The sequence below is a fragment of the Gouania willdenowi genome, chromosome 3, assembly GCF_900634775.1.
Source record: "Gouania willdenowi chromosome 3, fGouWil2.1, whole genome shotgun sequence".
NCBI classification, from domain to species: Eukaryota; Metazoa; Chordata; class Actinopteri; order Blenniiformes; family Gobiesocidae; genus Gouania; species Gouania willdenowi.
In genome coordinates, this window is record NC_041046.1 from 25,949,566 (window position 1) to 25,970,022 (window position 20,457).

Sequence of the window (20,457 nt, forward strand, 5' to 3'; positions counted from 1 at the left end):
TTCTAACCTATTACAGATATATCCTTACCTCCCTGTTAAAAATGGAATTTTCACAAATTTTTTCGACACACTATCACTTTTCTTTCCTCTTTGCTCACGAAAGTCTGCATAACGCCTAAATACACATTTAAAAATAGTAGTAGGCCTGCACTTCATTCACCTTTTCAATTTTTTAACAAATTTATCAATCAGTTTAATACCAAATAAAGGTCAAACAGAAATACACTCAGAATTAAATATCTAAAAGTCATTGTGTTATGAAATTAAACATACTTACAGGTGGGATGAGGTAGCTCTCCATTCTGTATGGCTGCAACATGGAGACTTTTCTTCTCCAACGGGTTACTTCTCGCACTCTCTGTCGGCCCAAACCTTATGCAAACCTTTCAAAACTTTTGTGGGACCATTGCATAAGGTTTCAAAATGTCCTTTCTATGAAATCCAGAATTCTTTCCCTTTTTGTAGAGCATCAAATCAGGTTCCACCACTGTCTGAGGCCTTGACGTTGAACTAGATTAATCAAGGCTCGCTGTTTGACTGGAAAATAAAGAAGGAACTTTTTCACTTCTGTAAAATGTTTGTGGGAGGGGAGAGGTGTTGTGCTCCTGGCTTTTGGCAATTTGTCAGGGGAAACCATGAAACTTCACATTTATCAGGGTTCAAATGCTGCTCCGCCCTCAGCAGCCAATCACCATCCAGACCTGACCTCAGTTCATTAGTTATTCCCCCAACAAACTCCTCAAAGGTGTCTGTTAGGTTTTTATCAATCACAGTTATCACAGTTGTGTTTTTAGGCTATTCATGTATTTTTATTTATTTATAGCCTTTGGGCTTTTAATGAAGGCAATATATTTTTCTTATTTTTGGAAAAAAAACTGCATTTCAAGCCGTTTAATTCCCTCCATATTTATGGTTATTTAGTATTTACCTTTATTCTTTCCATTTTACTGCATTTCATCTTTTCTGATATTGTTCTATTTTCTTTCACTTTTTAACTGTCATTTAAGTATTCCAGTTTAAAAGGTACTTGTGGTTTGCTCTTACACTTGTTACATTTCCTTGGTTTACTTTGGTTTTTACTGCAGCCCCACATTGTTCTAACCACTGTTGCTTTCTTACTTGTTCCTGAGTTTGAGGTGTGAAGGCATATGGTGGCTTTTTTTGTTTTTTAATTATTATTATTATTAATATTATTTATTTATTTTTCCTTACATGTGAATTCTATTGGGAATGAAAAGCAGTTTATAAAATTACAGATTTACCAGATGTAAAGTTAACAATCAAACTTCTTTCATCTCAAATAACTAGGACTGTTATTTGCTTTTGAATATGAATAATTCTCTGTAATGTTCTGTGAAAAATATAGACAAGTTGTGCCGAGTTTAATATTCAGCCGTGACTGAGTATGAACACATTTCAAGGTTTGACTACAAGTGGTTTTGCTGATACTGATGAAAAATGAGTAGAGGATGTATTTTTTTTTAACAGTTGTCTTGTAAATTGTTTTACTGTAAAAGTGTCGATACAGTATCCTGTGTGGTGAAATGCTGAGCTGGATAATGCTGTTTTTGTTGTTGTTGTGTGTTTATAAGTAAATATTTCAAAAGTTCACCTTCTTTATCTTTTGCCATTTCGGGAAGTGAATACATAGTTGTTTATTCTATCTTTTTTGTTCATTTAAATCTAAACTAATTGTTATTTTTGTTCAGACTAAACAAGGCATATAAACGTAAGGATCTGAATGACTTTTTGTCGTGTTAAAATGAACTTGTATTTGTGGTCCGTCAATGAACCACGTACACAGATGTCTACAATAGGATAGATTTTATCCCTACTTTTGCAGTTGGCCTCCACACAACCACAGGACAGCCTTTACTGTTACAGCCTTTATTTTTAGTTGGAGTCGTTGTGTCACAACGTAAACCACCGTGTTTCTGCAGACCTGACTCTTACGCCGATTGTGAGCACATCTTAACAAATTAACATTAACACAGCAACAAACAAATACACGCAGAGACACGCGCGCACAGCTGGCAGATAAGATGAAGATACAGTATCTGTGCTGTAACTGCGCAGATTGTAATTATCACACAAGGGGAAATACTGTCAGAGGAAGTAAGTTCATGTTAATTACATACAGGGAAGATATATATATATAAAAAAACGGAATGTTTTTGCTGACCCATAAATACGTGCATTGCATTATTCTGCAAGACTGCAACAAACTATAAAACAGGTCAGTTGCTGGTGTTTGTAATGCACGGCAGTGGGAACAGCTGCAGATTAGTTACAGTTAAGGTAGTATGTGTGTATTGTTAATTCTGCCCGTTAAGAGGAAGGGGTGCAGGTTTTTGATAAGGCCACAGGCATAGGGTATTAATAAATACTGTACTGTTATTTTTATCCTCTGAAGCAGTATCAGAGTGTGGGTGCAGAGATCTTAATAGTGACATATCACAGAAAATACAATATCAGATGCATTTAAATTAGATATATATCATAGCTCAAAGCTTTTGAACAACAGTTTTTTTTTCTTTTAGTGTATTTTATCTCAATTAGATATAACTGAAATAGAATCCTGGTTATCAGATTCATGCAGATAGATGCAGCCAACCCTTGACCGCTACTTCCTATCTCATCACAACAGTAATCATGGCAACCTTGGCAGTTATTAGACTTCTCTTTGAATATGTATTCACAAATCTACTGAGGTGCAACACATCTAGAATCAAATCTCTACAACTGAATGGCGTTTTATCTAATTCATTTTTTTTATTAGATAAAATCCTATTTTTCACACTGGGAAACATGATAATCTCTCACAGAAGAGAAGGAGTTGGGCTTGTGTTTGAAATTGCTTACTAATGTACCACTCAGTCTGACGTCAAAATTAGTATGTAGTGAGTTCACATTAGATAGTATGGAAAGATTGAGTATGCAAGAAATACCCAGATGTATACTAACTGTATCAGGACATTTTTTAAGTATGCACGGTGGGCACACTAGTCATACTCAACCGCCCCGTGATGCATTATGAACAGACTGTAAAATCCTCCTGCATGGGTCCGGCTTCAAGCTAAAAATCAAACTCCCCCTTTCAAAACAAAAGCATCTCTTCCGGTTTACAATTTGTTTTTTTTAACACTTTTGTAAATAGGCCAATAGGGCTATTGTTTTGAAGTTAACCGAAAGTTTTGTCAGTAGCACAATGGCAGGTATCCGAAAATCTCCGAAATGTCGGCATTAAATGTGTTTCAGCGAGTTCAGTGGATCAAATGATCACATGTTGATATTCTACCTCGTCACTTTCTCGCTTAAAATGCTTTCAGAACATTCAAAGGTGATGAATCAACGGAGTTTTGGTCCGAAATGCATCTTGGGAAACTTGGAAGTATACTTCAGTGGGAACGTTCACCATACTAATCATACTATAGTAGTATAGTATGATTACACAGTATAGTACAGAGTGTTCCACTTTCAGAGGTGAAAGTAACTAATTACTTGTACTCACGTTTCTGTACCTGAGTTGCTTTTATGGGTACTTGTACTTTTTCCAAGTACATTTCTGAATCAGTAATTTAAGTATGTTTTACAATAAATAAAGTAATCCATTACATTTCTACGCCTAACCGTTACAGAGTTAATTCATATTTTTTTTGTTTTAAAATGATCAACAGACATTGTGAAACTACAAATAACCAGACAACAATCAAATGCATCACATTATTAAATGTAATTTACCGCATCAAAACAGCATTGAATGCCGGTATTTCTCTTGATGCAAATCCCTGGCCGCGTCTTTCTGACATATTTGCATTTAAACATAGGAAAGGTTACAGAATTTATACAAAACACCACACGGGATATTTTGTTTTTATTTTGAATTAAGGCATTGAATATATTTTATTTAAAAAAAGAATTGAATTGTGCAAGATTCTATCTCTTCCTTTTTACGTTTATACGTGACATGTTTACTGTATGCAAGGAAATGTGGCAAAATGTATTTCCAAAATTAAAAATGGAGGGGTGAAAGTAACGAGTAACTTTTACTTTGAGTACTATTTGATTGAGCTACTTTTTACTTGTGCTTGAATAATTTATGAATGACTTACTTTTACTTGTGTACAATTTCAATGAAGTAACAGTACTTCTACTTTTACTCCTCTGGCCATTTTGAATACAGTAGAGAGAAGAGCAGTGTCACAGGTGAGGGTAGTCACACACAGGTGAAACTCGTGAGGCTGATGAGCTCAAGAGCAACAGAAGGGGAGGGGCTAGAGGTGCTCAGTCTGGAACAAGCTAGACATAAATAGTGTCACGCGAATAGCTGGTGGAAAATAACAAGAAATCTCAGTAACAATGAATAACTTGATCACGGGACCTTGAGTTTGACACATGCTGTACAAGCTAATGGGGGTCTGTTATTCCAGAAGGGCTAACTTAGAGAGGTACAAATATAGCCACTCATCCCTTAATTCCTATACCTTCTTGATAGACTCTAGTTAACCCAAACCACATAACACTCATCATTTTGTATTGTATGAATTTCCCCAAAAAACCCCAGACAAGCACATGGAAAATGTCACGTAAACTCCCCACAGAAAGGTCATAGCAGCGAGGCAGAGGAGTGAATCACTGTACACCACTGCACTCGATACCTAATGGATGTAGTCTATTCAAAAAGAAGGAAATAATGCATGAAAAGAATTTTTAAATGAATTCATTATTTTAATGAGAAACAATTTAATCTGAAATTTAAAGCAAGACCAAGAAATATTTTGCCACATTTAATTTTTTTTCAATCAAAGCTCTAAAACATAAAGACTGTGCTTAATCATAAATTAAAAAACAATACAAAGGTGATTAACCATTCACACAGGCCTAAATCTAACATTAGCTCTAGTAAAGCTCATACACTTCTTTCTTAAATTGAACCAGCTGACTCAAAAATACATTTATTTTACTTTGTTCAGAACAGCAGATTTAATCCAAGTTAGTCTTTTTTCCGCTCTATTTTTTGAGTGCACAAATATATCACTCATATTTGGTTTGTCATGTGACCCAACATGTAAAGCAGATGATGAGTACGTGAGATTTACAGCAACTGCAGCATGCTATCAAATGAGGAACTGGAAGCTTCACTTTCAGATTCAGTTCCTTTAGGTTTGTTTTTAAATTCATTCATTTACATGTTTTTAAGTCAGTTTAAGGCCTGGTTACCTGTTAGGCACGCTTTGTTTTTGATTCAAATGATACTTAACAATACAATTTGTTTGGTGTTTTCTTTATATGTGGAAGCCTGATTTCAAGGATATCCAGTTTATAATGTCAAAGACATGGCTACTAATGTGGTCTTGTAATTTTACATCTGGCATGTCTGTGCTCTAGTACAGTGTTTCTTTATCACAGCGCAGCGGACCTCAGCAATGAGAGCACATGTACTCGTAGGCCATGAGGGAAGCCGGACTCCATAAATGAGTGAGAACAGTACAGATATCAAATATACTGTACAATTAATGAAATAATTAGTAACAATCTATCTTCTAACCACAGTGCGGGGTGAGGCTAATGCACCAATTTGTTCATTGAAAACACACGTGTCAAACTCAAGGCCCAGGGGCCAAATCTGGCCCTTTAGAGCATCAAATTCGGCCCGCTCCAGAAAGTTAAACATTTTTATTTTTTACAAAAATTCAGTTAAAATCTACAATATTTGCAGAGCTCAGGTTTCAAGTTCTTATATCACACAGAAGTCATTACTGATCACAAATTGTTGAAAGAATTCTTAATTTTTCCAAAATCTGGTAAATTTTCCTCAAATTATTCCATAAAATGTTCCCAAATTCCCAAAATCAAGTAGATTTAAGTGAAGATCCTGCAGTGACTATTTATACTCACATACTTGATCATTTATACGTGGAAGTGAAAAATTAAATGAAATAGATGAAATTCCTACATTTGTGGGGAAGTTTGTGGAGTTTCTCTATAGAAAGAAGTGAGCAAAAAAACACCAAAAAATGCTCTGTATGTCACTGACTGGAACTGCTAATTGTTATGTTTGGTTATTGACCACATGGCGATCATAATAGGCCTGCAAATTCAATACCAGAGTTTGTCGATTGGGTTTTTCCAAATGTTTCCCGGGTTTAATTCTGCATTTGATGAGACTTGGTGAGTTTTGATGACTTTACGTCCTGGTGTAGCTACTCAGCAGCACCACAAAACAACCGCACCAGTGATTATACCTGAAATATAGTGAAGAAACTCTTCAAAAGTCACTCTACACAACGACGAGTGTAGAACTATAGACCATCTGAACGTTAACAAATACAGTGCGTGTTTCACTGTTCTGTAAAACAGACACGAAAGCACACAGATGGTGTTAGATATAAAGACGTGTTTTATTGAGGAAGATAAAGCTCATACAACTCAGCAATACAACGCGAACGTAATGTTTTGTAATGCAGGAAACATCACACGCTTATCAAAAGCCTCATTTCAACAGGCAAGAAACGGTGGCTCACTTGGTGTTTTGTTTGGGTTGATGTGTTTCTTCACCTTTGGCGGTTTGCAACACTATGAAGAAAAAAAACAAAAAAACACAGGAGTCATTGCACTGAGCAATCACGCAGTTATTCTCTAGTATACACATCAGCAATCATGTTGAAATGAATTATCAGTAAACATGTATTCATTCCTATAAACAGCCTGGTCTTCTTGATCTCGTTCGACTTACTTTCCGACTCTGCCAACAGGAATAGATTACATAGAGGACATTAACAAGAATTATACTGTTAATATTACAATAAAAGTATTTTTATATGAGGTAAAGGATGTAAAACATAATAGAACTGACTACATCTCCACCATGTTTCAGAAAACAGTGCGGTGTTGGTACATTTTAGCTATATATGTGAACTTAAATAAGTTCAACACAAACATATACAGAAATGCAGAGGTGTAAAGAGTAATGATATATCCTACTCAAGTAGAAATACTGTTGTTGAAATTGTACTCAAGTACAAGTAAGAAATACATAAAATAATAAAAACACCAATAAATTCAATTCAAAATAAAGAATTTTCAGGCTCTAAGTATAACTACATTTATGAACTGAGAAAATAACCTCCATTTAATGCTGTTTTGGCGCCGTACATTAATTTTAATCTGGTTGGTCGGCTATGATGTGATGCATTTGATTGTTGTCTGGTTATTTAATTTTTTGTCCGTTAATCCTTTTAAAGCAAAAAATTATAATTTACTCAGTAATGGTTGAGTGTTGAAATGTAACAAATGAATGTAATGTAACCTTTATTGATCACCGTAGTGAAATTCTCAGTATTTTTACCCATTTTCCCCAGGTAGCAGTGTCAACTACAGCCACCCGGGGAGCAGTTGGATGGGGGTTCAGGGCCTTGCTCAACATCCCACAGTGTTGGCTCGGGTGGGACTCGAACCGCCAACCCTCCGATTACATGGTCACTGTCCCACCCTGTACTTAAAATTATTGTTGCTTTCACCTCTGCCGAAATGCTCTTCTTTATTTTACAACTTTGCATAGATTGCAGAAAATTTGACCAACTCATGCGTGACACATCTTAGGTTATATTAGCACATCTTGCATGCAGTGTCTTTAAGAACTTTCTATCATGTTTTCTTTCAAATCTGGCCTTTTCATTCAATATTTCTCATTTTGAACACAAAGCGACAGCAACATGCTCCATTGAACCTTGTGTCAAATTACTTCAGATTACTTGTCATTCAGAACATCAAGTATTAAACTAATAACTGTATTTATTTTCAAAGCCACATCATAACATCAAATCCTCCTTTATATATAGTTTATCTTGTTCAGGTTCTCTGGAGTTTGTAGCTCCCCAAAGCACAGTATTGACAGAAATAATGGTGTGTGGAGAAAACTACCAGACCGACTGGCCCAACACTATTCACTATGTACAACAAGCACAAGAAAGATGAAAACAACATCCATAAGGTGAATAATCATGGAAACAGCATCACCTGTGTGAGATAAAAAGGAGGCGGTTTATTAACTGATTCAGCTGCACATTCCAGCAGACAGGAAATGGACTGACCTAAGACTCCACAGAAGCTAAAACGCTATACCAAGCAAAATGCATAAGACGAAACATCACATGAACAGAACTGGCCCCCACAGCCCTATAGATCCTGACCATAATCTTGGCAGATTCTTTATCCAACGCTCCGACTCACAAAAACAGCCAATCACAGATCCACACTTATTCACTTCAGTTTATTAGTCATTTGCAGGATGAAAACCCCATTGGAAAAAAAATGTGCAAGGAGCTCAAAGTGCAGTCAACATTTAAAGACATGTCACAATAAAAAAAAATAACAATCAATCATGCCACTAAAAACACTATAATGCGAAATACTGTACAATAAATAGTCACATAAAACCACATAAAATACTATAGGGTCAATTCTGTACAATAAAAAGTCCATACAAAATGAAAGTGCCTTGTTTAGAGTCATCTCAGCTCAAATGGCGAGCAGTAGAACATTTGATAGAGCGATGCCTTTTTCCTGAAGGAAGCATTTCAAAGATGGTCCTGGCAGGGTGGCCTGAGGCGTCACTCACTATTTGTGAATTGTGAATGACGCCTCAGGCCGCCTGTATGGTTTCAGTTTATTTTCATTTTTTTTCAGTTTATTTATTTTCAGTCTGACAAATATGGCTCACACACAAATCACAGTTTGAAAATACATAACAAGATTGAAACAGGCAGAAGCAAAAATTCAATATGCTCAACATAAATCATAACATTCACGATACCCTTTTCCAGTAATACACACAAAAGAAATGCAAGCGTTCAGCAAGTGCAATTGAGTTGCCTTTTTTTGTATAGACATACACACATACAAATATTTTCTTTTCTATACAACATTTAACACAGACAACATACATATTTCTACTGCTTCACATAACAGTCTTTTTCCTATTGACATTTTCTTTTTGAAATCAAATTGTCATTCATCTTCTCCCCATTCCATTTCAAGCATCAGTGTATGTGATGATTATTGTGTAGCGTATACGTTAGTTTTGTTCTTGCCACACTATTTACTTGAAATAAATGAAAATGAAAGCAACCTTCATAAAGACAACTAATGGCAACCAGAACACACAACCTTCATATATATGAAGTGTTTTTTCTTATTGTGACCACGTACATCTATTTATTTATTTATTTTTTTTCTTTTGCAAACTTACTAAACTTTGTTAAAAGATATCTGCTTTAAAAAGAATAGCTTTGCTTGATTCCTTAACATTTGGTGTGTATTATTGTTATGGGATCAGCTATGTCCAGTTAGGCTTGTACTTGAAAATAGTTGAACTTTAAATGTTTTCCAAACAACAAACCACTCATTATCCATCCATTCTGAAGTCCATGACCTGACACAGAATACAGGCTGCAGAGCTATCAAAGAACATCAAAACCTTTACTGTGGAAGACATTTGTAAATGCTTGGAAAGTGCAGGAGGGATGACCAGAATTGCTCCAGTGAATCAGAAGTATCCCAGTTAGTCGTGACAAAAAGCGGTTGAAATAGTAGCAGAAGCTTGAGAGGAATGACTGTAGTTCAGAACACATGTATCAAACACATGGCCCGGGGGACAAATTTTGCACACAGGAGAAAGTGAAAATGACAGATAAAACATGAATCATTGTTTAAATGCAACGTACTGTAACATTATTTGCAGGGGCTCAGTTTTTCCGTTGCAATCATTTTTAATGTTAAACAGTTAAAAAAAAACCTTCTTACAAATTCCTTAAATTTTCCCCAAATTATGACATATTTCCATAAATTAAATAGAAATTGGTCACAAAATCTAAGAAATTTAAAGTAAAGCTCCTGTTGGGACTGATATCTGTCACATGGCTTGGATATTGTCAGCTTCTTACATATTTTATATTTTATGTATACGTAGACAGGGTTCTCACCAGTGCTGTTGAGGGTGTTATTTCTTGTCTCTACAGTGTCTGAGTATTTATTAGTGGAGGACTTATATCAAGGATGACTGACTCTCTAACTACATTCATCATAACCATTTATCAATTCAACAAATAACTTTTAGCTTTAAAGTAAGGCTGGAACAATGATAAAAACCCAAATTTAGCTTTACTTCACTAAATTTGGCCCTCAGAGAGTTATACATTAAGAAACTTTCCGCACCGGTGGCGCTCACTCACACCCACGAGATCCCTTCTAAGCTGTGAAAAATTCCTGTTGAGAACCCTGGTAGAAGTGCAAATTAGGGCAAAATAATGTTAAAATGACTTGTTTTCTCGCAAATAATCTGTGGCTCACTTGAGATCAAACTGCTCCGTATTTGGCCCCAGAACTCAAATGAGATCGACACCCCTGGTTTCAACCTGTTCTGTTGAGATGACTAAAAACATCCACCACGAGCAAAGTATGTACAGTGTGACTATTGTAACTGAGCTACTTTTAAAACTTCTCAACTTCAATAATGTTGATAAAGTACAATTAAAGTTGAATTGCCACATGCAGGTTGAAATGCATTGTCATCATCTGCTGCCAAACTACATCTAATTTAGTTTACTAGCACTTTTGGTTGTAACCGAGCGTCACTTCACAGTTTCCAACTTTAGTGCAGTCACACAATAATTAGGTGTGATGTTCAAAACCCACATGAACAAGCAAACAATAACACATGGCACTTCCCATTTCACAGTCAGTCACAGTGATCTGTTGTAGAGATGTGTTGCTGCTCTCAAAACTCACTAAACCCGCTCTATTTATTGCACCGGCTGCTTGCCATTTGTACCGCTTATCCAACAAACAAGGATCACACATAATGCATGTATTATCCAAATCAGGGGGGTCAAACTCATTTTAGTTCAGGGGCCAAATACGGACCAGTTTGATCTCAAGTGGGCCACAGATTGTATGCAGGAAAAGGAGTCATTTCAACATTATTGCACTTGTACGTATACATAAATTAGCCAAGCAATAAGTGACAAATATCAGCTCCAACAGGATCTGCACTTTAAATTTCCTACATTTTGTGACCAATTTTCTATTACATTGAAGGATTTTGTAAGAATTTAGAGGTTTAACATAAAAAATGACTGTAATCATGTGATATATCCATGTTCCAAACAATTGGTGACAGATATCAGTCCCTGCAGGAGCTTTACTTAAATCTTGAATTCTTGTTTAAATTATTGAAATTTTGTTGAATAATTTGAGAAAATTTTGATTTCTTTTAACAATTTGAGACTAACTGTGAGCGCTGATAAATATTGTGGAGTTTCATTGAATTTCTGTATCGGTGAGATATCTACAACTGAATTATTTGGTAATAATTCATGTTTCCTCTGTCATTTTTAGTTATGTGAGCCGAATTGGGCAAATTTTATTTTCTAGATTTTGTGACCAATTTCTATTTAATTAAGGGAAATATTTTGTCATAGTTTAAGGAAAATTGAAGGATTTTTTCAACAATTTAAAATAAAAAAAAAAACTGTCATTAAATAACATTTTCTCTCGGGGGCCGAATTAGATGCTCCAAAGGGCCAGATTTTGTTCTAAATGCAGTGAGCAAAAGTCCCAGCAATGTGTCAACCCACTGCATTAATTGTATAGTACAAAGTTTGTGCTGACAGTATAGTCGCCCTTATTCAGAGCAGCAGGGTCATGAGATTGTGCCCACACAGCGTCGGAGGAGGGGAGTGAAACGCATGACCACTGACTGTGGAAAACAGGATACAGGGTACGTCGCAACAGGAAGTGTTGCACTCCTCATCTGCAGAACATCAGTTTGACCAGACTGACTGCAGGTTGATGTCCACACTCAGAAAATCCTGCGGCTGTATTCGAATTTCGTAACCATGTTTGCTCACCATTTCTGCTGAGCCAGTCAAGTAATTCAGTGAAAAGAAGAAAATAAAATCCCACTGACATGGATGATTAACAGGAGCAAAAAAAAATCATCTTGAAATGAATTAATAAATAAAAAACAAAGTTAATCACCCTGGACATTAGAATAGAGGCTCACACACAATAAAAAGCAGCTTTAGGTAAATGAAGCACTCCAGCACAGGTATTTCCTTTTGTCTGTTTTAAAGAACCTTAAACTTTCTTTTGATAATGATTTATTTTTTTAAAAATCAGATACATTTAAGAACTAACAATTAATATGGAGGAAAAAAGAAAATAAAGAATGATGCATGCTACTATAAAACAGTTAAAAAATATTTAAAATCCAAAAAGTTGTTAAATTGGAACAAAACATAACTAATGATGTCACATTTTCTGTGAATCAATTTAAATGTAACTGAAAAAGCATCCAATACATTTACTCAATAAATTAGACAATAATGAATTGCCGTCACACATCATTGCACTTCTCTAAGGAAACACGGTGAGAGACGCCCACAGTCTTACACAAAGATCAAATCCACAATGGTCTTACCTCCATGCTCTGCAAAGCATCCAGCTCTGAGCTCTAAAGGTGTCTATGGAGCTGTTGAGCTGCTGGAAGCAAATTGCCAAAGGTGCTTGAAAAATGCAGGCTTTCTATGTATCTCTGAATTAACAGGGGAACTAAAAACTTCCTTAATTCTACCAATTTAGGTTGTTGGCATAAGGCTTCTTCTCCTTCTCCTTCTTCTTGTTCTTCTTCCTTATAAAAAACAAGAAGGTGACAAACTCTTTGTTCACAACAACTTTGTTCAGCCGGTGAGATCACTGTGAACCTCAAGTTCAGCTCAATTTGATCACAATTATAAACACTTTAACATTTCTACTTAGAGTTACTGGCAAAGGAATAGTGTTTTTAATATTCATATATTTCAATGTATAGTTTACTGTCTTATTTTGTATACAGCCCCATGTGACCCAGGCCCTTTGTGACCCCGTCCCATTTGGGACAACAGATGGAAATTAGCCACTGGCAACAATCTGGCCTGTTTACATTCATGTATTTTTTTTTATTCATGTATGTCCATTAACATGCACTGTCCCAATCAAAAAAAAATATCAGATTTTGATTCAGATTTTTTAGGACAGTGTGGCATTATTTGTATTTTCGAGTTCAGATAGTGTATGTATTCATGTAGGTTTACTGTTAGAATATTTAAAGCTGCTGGTGACGATCCCTAACTGTGCCTGCATTTAAACCAAAAGTGGCTCTCATCCACTGCTGATGCCAGTATGACCCTAAAAACACTGCCAAAGGGGATATTTCTGGTGTTTTTTTTTTCACACACTGATCAAAGTTTAGCCAAAAAAGGCAATGTTGATATAATGGCTTTCCACAGAAACACCTGAATTAAGCCGATATTCAATGTGTCAGAATAAAAATGTCATCAAGCAAAATACAAAAAATCATGGTAAAAATGAAGTAAAAAAAAACACTTTAAACAACAGTTTTCACTTCAGCACAGTTTTTGCATTTTTCTACGGGATTCCCAATCCCACAATGCAATGCACAAAACTTTTCCAAAGTTCAAGTCTCATGACCATTTGGCAACAAATTGATGATTTGTGATGAAGTCAAAAATAATCTTGCGAGCGACATTTTCAACATTTGCTTGTGAGTAAATTCTCCTCTTTTTTGAAAAGAATGTTTTCGATTTATTGATCTCTAAGGCGTCACTATGTCTTTATCTATGTTAGAAATTTTTTTTAGTTTGGGTTCTTTGTAGCATTAAGATTTAAACAGAGTAGTTACTAATGGTAATAGACACATATAGACTAACAGGCTTTTTCTGGTCACAGTGTGATATGATAGTTGGAATCTCTGACTGACAGTTTAGTTATTGTGTAGTTCAGGTCCAACCAATGGCCCCTAGCTTGTCTGCCTGTGTTTTGACTCAACATTAAACTATTGTTCTATCTAGGCTGCTAACTAGTGCTAGTACCAACCAATGTCCTGTTGTGAGTAAGAGTAAAATCTTACTCAGGAAATTAAAAAATTTCTCATGTCAGGTTTGCATAAATGGGTTTTCTATGGGTTCTCCAGCTTCCTCCCACGGTCCAAAAGAGTGAATGTTTGGTTGATAAGAGACTCTAGATTAACAGGAAGGAGTCTGTAGTTGGATTCTCTAAGTGTGTTGCGTGTGCAATGAACTGTCTTTGTGTTTAATGTGTCCATTCTGATCTCAGTGAGCTAATGCTCCAGTAGCCCTTACTGGGATAAGCTGGTATGAGCGAACGATCTTGTGTTCAGTTGTTGTCAAGCAGTTGTGGTTTTGAACTAGAATCTTTAAAAAAAAAAAAATAACGACATGATCAGCTATTCATTTTTATTTATGTCTTTGTGTTTATTTATTTATTTTTAAGCATACGGGGCAGTGATGGACAAATAGTTAAGGAAACCAATTCAAATCCAATGGGCCATCACTGTGGGACTTTCAGCAAGTCCCTTAACCCTAATGGTGGCTGCCCACTCTGCCTCACGGATGGGTTAAAAAGAAGATAATACATTTTGTATATATACCTGTACATATGTGACAAAGTATATTCATCGGTTTGTATTTATTAAATGTAGTCTGTTTTACATTAAATTTTAAATGTATAAATTACTGTAATGCTGATACATATAGTGGATCTTGGTGTCGTGTGGGAGACTTATTTGTACAGTGACCTTTTGGTTTCCTGGCTCTTTAAGTCCTCGGAGGTTTCAGTGGTCATCATATGGTTCGCAATGACATAGAGACATGGCTTGACATGCATGCAGGGGCTATCCAACTCTCTCACTTCTTATTCCCGATTCCTCATTTTTTTTTTTTTTTTTTTCAGAACTCCACAAGCTTTAACCATTAGGCCGGGTTGTATGGTGTGATTAGACCAGGATGAATCACAAGACACGTTATCACATACTGAAAGTAGAAGAGTTTTTTTTAAATGTTTTTCATTAAAAACTTTGAACAACTGCTTGTTATTATCGTCTGAAAGATTAAACAATGAAAAGAAACAATTCATGCCCCAGTCTTAACTTGTTTTAGTGAAACTTATGACACCGACTTGTTCACTTCTACAATTTAAAAAAGACTGTGAGAGGAAATAGGATTGACGAGAAAAAGTTTTAGATTATATGGGTACTGGTTTTTTTTTTTTTTCCTATTTATTTTTTTATTTTTTCTGTAATTTTGTTGAAAGGTTCTACCCTCATGAACACATTATGCAAAATCTCCATATAAGGCTTTAGGACTATAATAAGCAAGTTCCTCTTTCTTTGTGTTGCTCAAGTCAGACAAAGATGACTAAGGGCAGATATTAATCATACTTTTTTGTGGCTGGTGTTTTTTGGTATCTTTTACATCTTGTGCGGAGCAGTGTACTTATCTGACCCGCACAAAGCAAGTTTATATTTAATAACACAGGAACTTAAACATCGGTAACACATAAAGGATTATAATCATATCTAAATAAGAAAAATTAAAAAACTGTTACAGTAGTTTAATGGTGAAAGCGGTGAAACCTGTTCACTGTTTTTGTTCAAGCTTTGCATTCTATTGTTGATTGTTGGAGGATTTTTGTTTACACACAGCTTCATATTCATATTTTAGATTGATGTTTTTAAACATCTCATCTCATTATTCATTCATTTATCATTATTTTCAGGCTTTAACTATGATAAATTCAATCGAGGGAAGTTGAATCTACAACAGCAAAAGAAAGCAGATCATTTGTTTAGTTATTCATTTATTTTGTTAATTAAAAGAGCACTGTTTTATACTGTAGAGAAGTAAATACATTAACACAAAATATGTCCAACATGTTTCACGATTGAAAAGGAGCCGTAGGAAAAAGTCTTGCTGTGCATCAAGAGAAAAATCTGTTTTTTGTTGCGTCCCGAAAAACTTTTCATCTATATACTGTAAAAAGACTGTTTATTTCAACCAGCACATGTATCTGTTCTGTGCAGAAGAAAACTAGTGACATGCACCACCTGCTGGTGAGGCAGATACAGTATGTATGAGAAGTAAAGCAGAGCCAGAAGTGGGAAAGACCTGACACATTACAACATTTAAAGTATGTGACAATCAAATACATTTGCAAATCAGAATTAAAAAAAACAATAACAACCAAACAACGGTCTAAGTGTAGTTAGTCCAGACCAAACAATCTGAATCATGTTTTTGTTACATAATGAAAAACGAACGAACGAATGATACACGGATTGTAACGCTTCACTTGCGGGTCACGTACTTTGGCCAATCGGTAATGGCGAAAGCAAATAAAGGTGTTCGTGTTCTGTTTTTCGTTATCTGTACCAAAGCAAAAGAGCTTGAATTTGAAAAACAAAGCGTTTTGCATTTTTTCATTTTGGTTTTGGAAACAAATATCAAATAATGAGCGTTTTTTTTTTTTTCATTTTTCATGTTTTTGTTACATAATGAAAAACGAATGACCGAATGATACATGGAATAATCAGGTGTGAGGTATGACCAACTGTGTAAAGCTGAAAATAACAAGGGAGGTGATTTTTTTAAGAGTAGTGTCACTAAAAAGGGAAAAAAACTGTGAGCTTGTTGCATTAAAACGTTATCGCATCTTCTGATCAAAAAGTTGGGGGTTCAAACCCAAGGCTATGCCTGTCTGTGTTGAAATGTTCTTGGGAAAGACACTAAACCTAATGGCAGCGCTGTCCTGGTTTGTGAATGGGTGAATGAGCCGATATTGGGACTACTTCAGTGGTGATGAAAGTGCTATATAAATGAAGTCCATTTACCGTTTGATTAATTTAGTTGCTCAAAGGTTTTGTAACAGAACTTGCACATATTATCTTCCTGCTTTTTAAAAATTATTATGAACAACTGTGACCAATATTGCTGCAATGTGGGAAAATAACCAACCTGATTCGGAATTACATCTCCCTTCATTAACAGAAATAAAAGTCTTGATAGAGCTGCGTTCTAATTCAGTGTACATCAATGACTATTGCAGCACGTTGGGTGATTAAATTATTCAGATAACATGACATTATTTTCTCCTCTTTCACACCAGGACTCAGTCACAACCGATATGAAGAGTCTGAAAGGGTAATCAATAATGAATCTTCTATACCAGTCCTTTACAGACAAAATGCACAACAGACAGGATGCTATTCTATTAAAAGGCCGAAACACATAGACAGACAATCCTATTCACTCATAAATCAACCCAAACCACCAATGTAGAGACTAACTAGCCTCGCAAGCACCTTTTTGTGTTTAGTCAACAGTTTTTGAACTAAACAAAGTGCAGAAGTGCTATACTCTTTCCTAAGAATTAGAATATCCATATTAAGCATTGAAGACATATTGATATATTAAAATGAGTAAAACTAATTCAAATGTATTATTGATAGTGTTCTGTCACACAGCTCTCAGATATTGGAATATCATGAGCCACATCTCATTGAATCAAAACAGTTTCTCATTAGGTCCATTGGTGGTTCGGCATTATTTCAGCAAAATCCATCTGGCTGCAGCAGGTTAAAAGAGATGGTTTGATCCAGAACAAAGGACTGAATACTAAAACAATTTTGATGAACTCAAAACAGCTGAGTGCACTGAGCTGCTTTTATGAACTAAAGAGGTTTCTTCATTCAGTGTAAAGTTTGATTTGATTGAAATAAGTGAAAAATATAGTCAACTATTAGTGAGATAGATAGTTTAAAACCAGGTTGTTAAAATACCTTGAGATAGAATAAATATATAACTTGAAAATACACTCTTCATAAACAATTCTAATGCTTTTACTGAGACAATTTTGGATAATAATTCACCCCCACATCAAAAAGAGACAGCGGCTTTATGTACAGATAAAAACAAATCCCTGCAGGAAACCTGAAAAACACTGTTTCTTGCAAGCTTTACTCTGTCTGTGTCGTTCGCCAACAAAATAACACACAGATTGCAGAACTCTTTACAAAAAGCACCTCACTCAAAAGATGGCCATAGGGCATTATAGATGGTGTTTATCTCTATATTGACAAATGTGATCTATATTTACTGTGAATATGTAAGATATTTTTTTTAAATAGACTTTTCTAGAGAAGCTATAGAGAAGATGAATACAGTGTATTCATCTTTGGTGTTAAGAATCCCTTAAGCGGTAATATAACCATACAGAATGGCCATAATCAGTCAAGCATGACCACTAAACATTTTATAATATAAAAACAGAGATTTTGTGCTGTTTTCTCCCACAATCCTGTGATATGATTATGGTTGGTAATGGCTCATTTATGCAAATAATTTTAATTGCCCTATTTTGGAGGAAGTTCCTTTTGGTTTTGATAGAGGTTTTATAATACACAATTGCATCACAGTGTGTAAGCACTGCACTGCTAAAAGCACCAACTGAAAGAAACCATGTTAACATTTGTTGACTGCTGATTGAATTATTTTGAATTAAAGATACATCATCGGATGCTCTGGGACATCTTCATTGACGTGCTTGAAATCATTGGGCATTTAGAGTCTTTCATTATACGCCCTCCCTCAGGTGACCCAACTAGGGCTGAACTGGCCCTGGCCTGTGTGCCAGCAGCATTGTCCCATTGCTCCTCCTGATCCATTGCCTTCTTGAAGCTCTCTCTGATGCCTCCATTGTTTTAGACTGCCTGTTTGCAGCCCCCGTGATGTCAAGCAGAGTATAAACTTTGAGCAGCCAGCCCCACTATGATGGACTCACAATGTAACTTCCAGCCTCTCCCTTGGCCTATCTGGTTCTTGAGCAGCTTCTGCTTGTTCTTATCCTTGTCCTCCCATCAATTATATCTGCACAACATGCCTTAAATTGACAGAAAACAGCACTAGGCCTGGCTTCAGTGATGTTGTTGTGACATTGTCTTGGAGCTTAAGGTGCTTGCCAAGTCTAACCTCAGCTTCCAGTCTTACGCTATAGTAAGGAGGCCAGCTGCTGGTTTGGATTGTGATTGAAGCAGCTCTCCATCTCTGACAAAGATTGTTTTCCTCTTTCCTTGCTGTTGACTATTGTTGTTGCTTGGCTACGGCTTTGAGGATTGCTTCAGCTGCTGCCTCCAGTACCCGGTCTTGCCACCAGCGATAGCGACCCCCTCCAGTGCTTTCAGGCAGCTGCTGTGCATGTGCCAGACAGAACTTTTCCTAGAGCACAGAGCGCAGGCTGGAGAGTTGGACATGCCCCAGAAATATAGATTGGTTTGACTCTGTAGGACATCATACACAGCCTGGATGGTGAACTTGATATCGCTAGAGTTCCACCTGACACATCTCAGCCGAGGTTCCCTTTCTGTCTGCCGCCCCCTCACTTTTTTTCCACACTTCCTGCTGCTGCATATGCCTCACCTTCCTTCTGGTTCATTCCTGCTTGACTCCTGCTTGCATCTCTTTCAGGACTAGCTGTCATTGACCTTTGTCATGTGCCTTGTAATAGCGAGGCTGCAGAAACACACCAAACGCTGCTTGTTCGAGACTCCACTGCGTCTAGGCATTCTTTGGCTTTCCAATTCCTGTCTGTACGTACATCGATGCTTGCAGATACAGAGTGAGCATCACCTATCTTGTTTAGGCAATTCTAAACTCTTCACCCAAACTGTTAAATGGGATCTGGAGTTTGTTGGACTTCCCATACAGTGCTGTGCTGTCAAGGCTATAAAGAATAGAACATTAATCAAATATTAATGTACAATGGTTTGAGTTTTTTCTGAGAGAGGAGAAACACAATTTATGATCACTCAAAAACCACGTCATGTTATTTTACACAGGATCACACATATACGGATCAGTTTGAGCTGAAGTGGGCCACAGATTTTAGGTGGGGGAAAAAGACTATATGTAACATTTGCACATATCAGTCCCTGCAAGATATTCCCTTAAATTTCCCTGATTCTGGAATATTTCATAGAGTAATTCAAAGAAAATTTGCCATATTTTGGAAAAATTGAGAGTTCTTTCAATAATTTGAGATTGATATAAGAACTGGAAAACTGCAATTATTGTGGATTTCAATTGAATGTTTGTATTTGGAGGAGCTGAGATATCTACAACTGAATTATCAACAAATGTTTCACGGTTTTGTATATCATTTTGACGTTCTCGAGAGGGCCGGATTTGGCCCCCGGCCCTAGAGTTTGACACGTGTTGTACGCCATTGTTTCACATCATTTTATGGAACAGATGGAAATGGATGGCAGTGGCCTTCTGTAGGATTATGTACCTTTCCTGGCATCAAACCCTGTTGAAAAATCCAGTAGAATAGCATTAGAAAAAAAACATTAGGAACAGTTTGGTTTCTAATGGTAATTGGACACCAATAGGAACCATTAGAAACCACTACATATAGTAGCTATAGTGACTGTATAGTGACTATTAGACTGGTATGGAAACGCCTGTAGGAACCATTAGACTCCTGTAGGAACCAGTGTGGGGTAAGTTACTCTAAACTTGTAATACAATTATATTACTAGTTACT

General features: G+C 36.2%; 1 protein-coding gene and 1 long non-coding RNA gene across 3 annotated transcripts in view; both read right to left on the minus strand.

The window, feature by feature from the left end:
- Positions 1 to 3,046, minus strand: part of spi1b (Spi-1 proto-oncogene b) — an 8,475-nt gene extending 5,429 nt beyond the window's left edge. The window contains exon 1 of one of the 2 annotated variants that reach the window (XM_028437097.1): positions 278 to 3,046. In XM_028437097.1, coding sequence (XP_028292898.1) covers positions 278 to 319 — 42 coding nt within the window. In that variant the 5' untranslated portion in view covers positions 320 to 3,046. The remainder of the gene's footprint in view (positions 1 to 277) is intronic. The other variant, XM_028437102.1, reaches the window with a different exon arrangement.
- Positions 3,047 to 6,377: 3,331 nt separating this feature from the next.
- Positions 6,378 to 12,606, minus strand: LOC114461153 (uncharacterized). Its single transcript, XR_003673815.1, has 2 exons — positions 12,482 to 12,606; positions 6,378 to 6,576 (listed from the first exon to the last, which is right to left on the minus strand). It is a non-coding gene; the product is annotated as an uncharacterized LOC114461153 (long non-coding RNA).
- Positions 12,607 to 20,457: the final 7,851 nt, after the last annotated feature.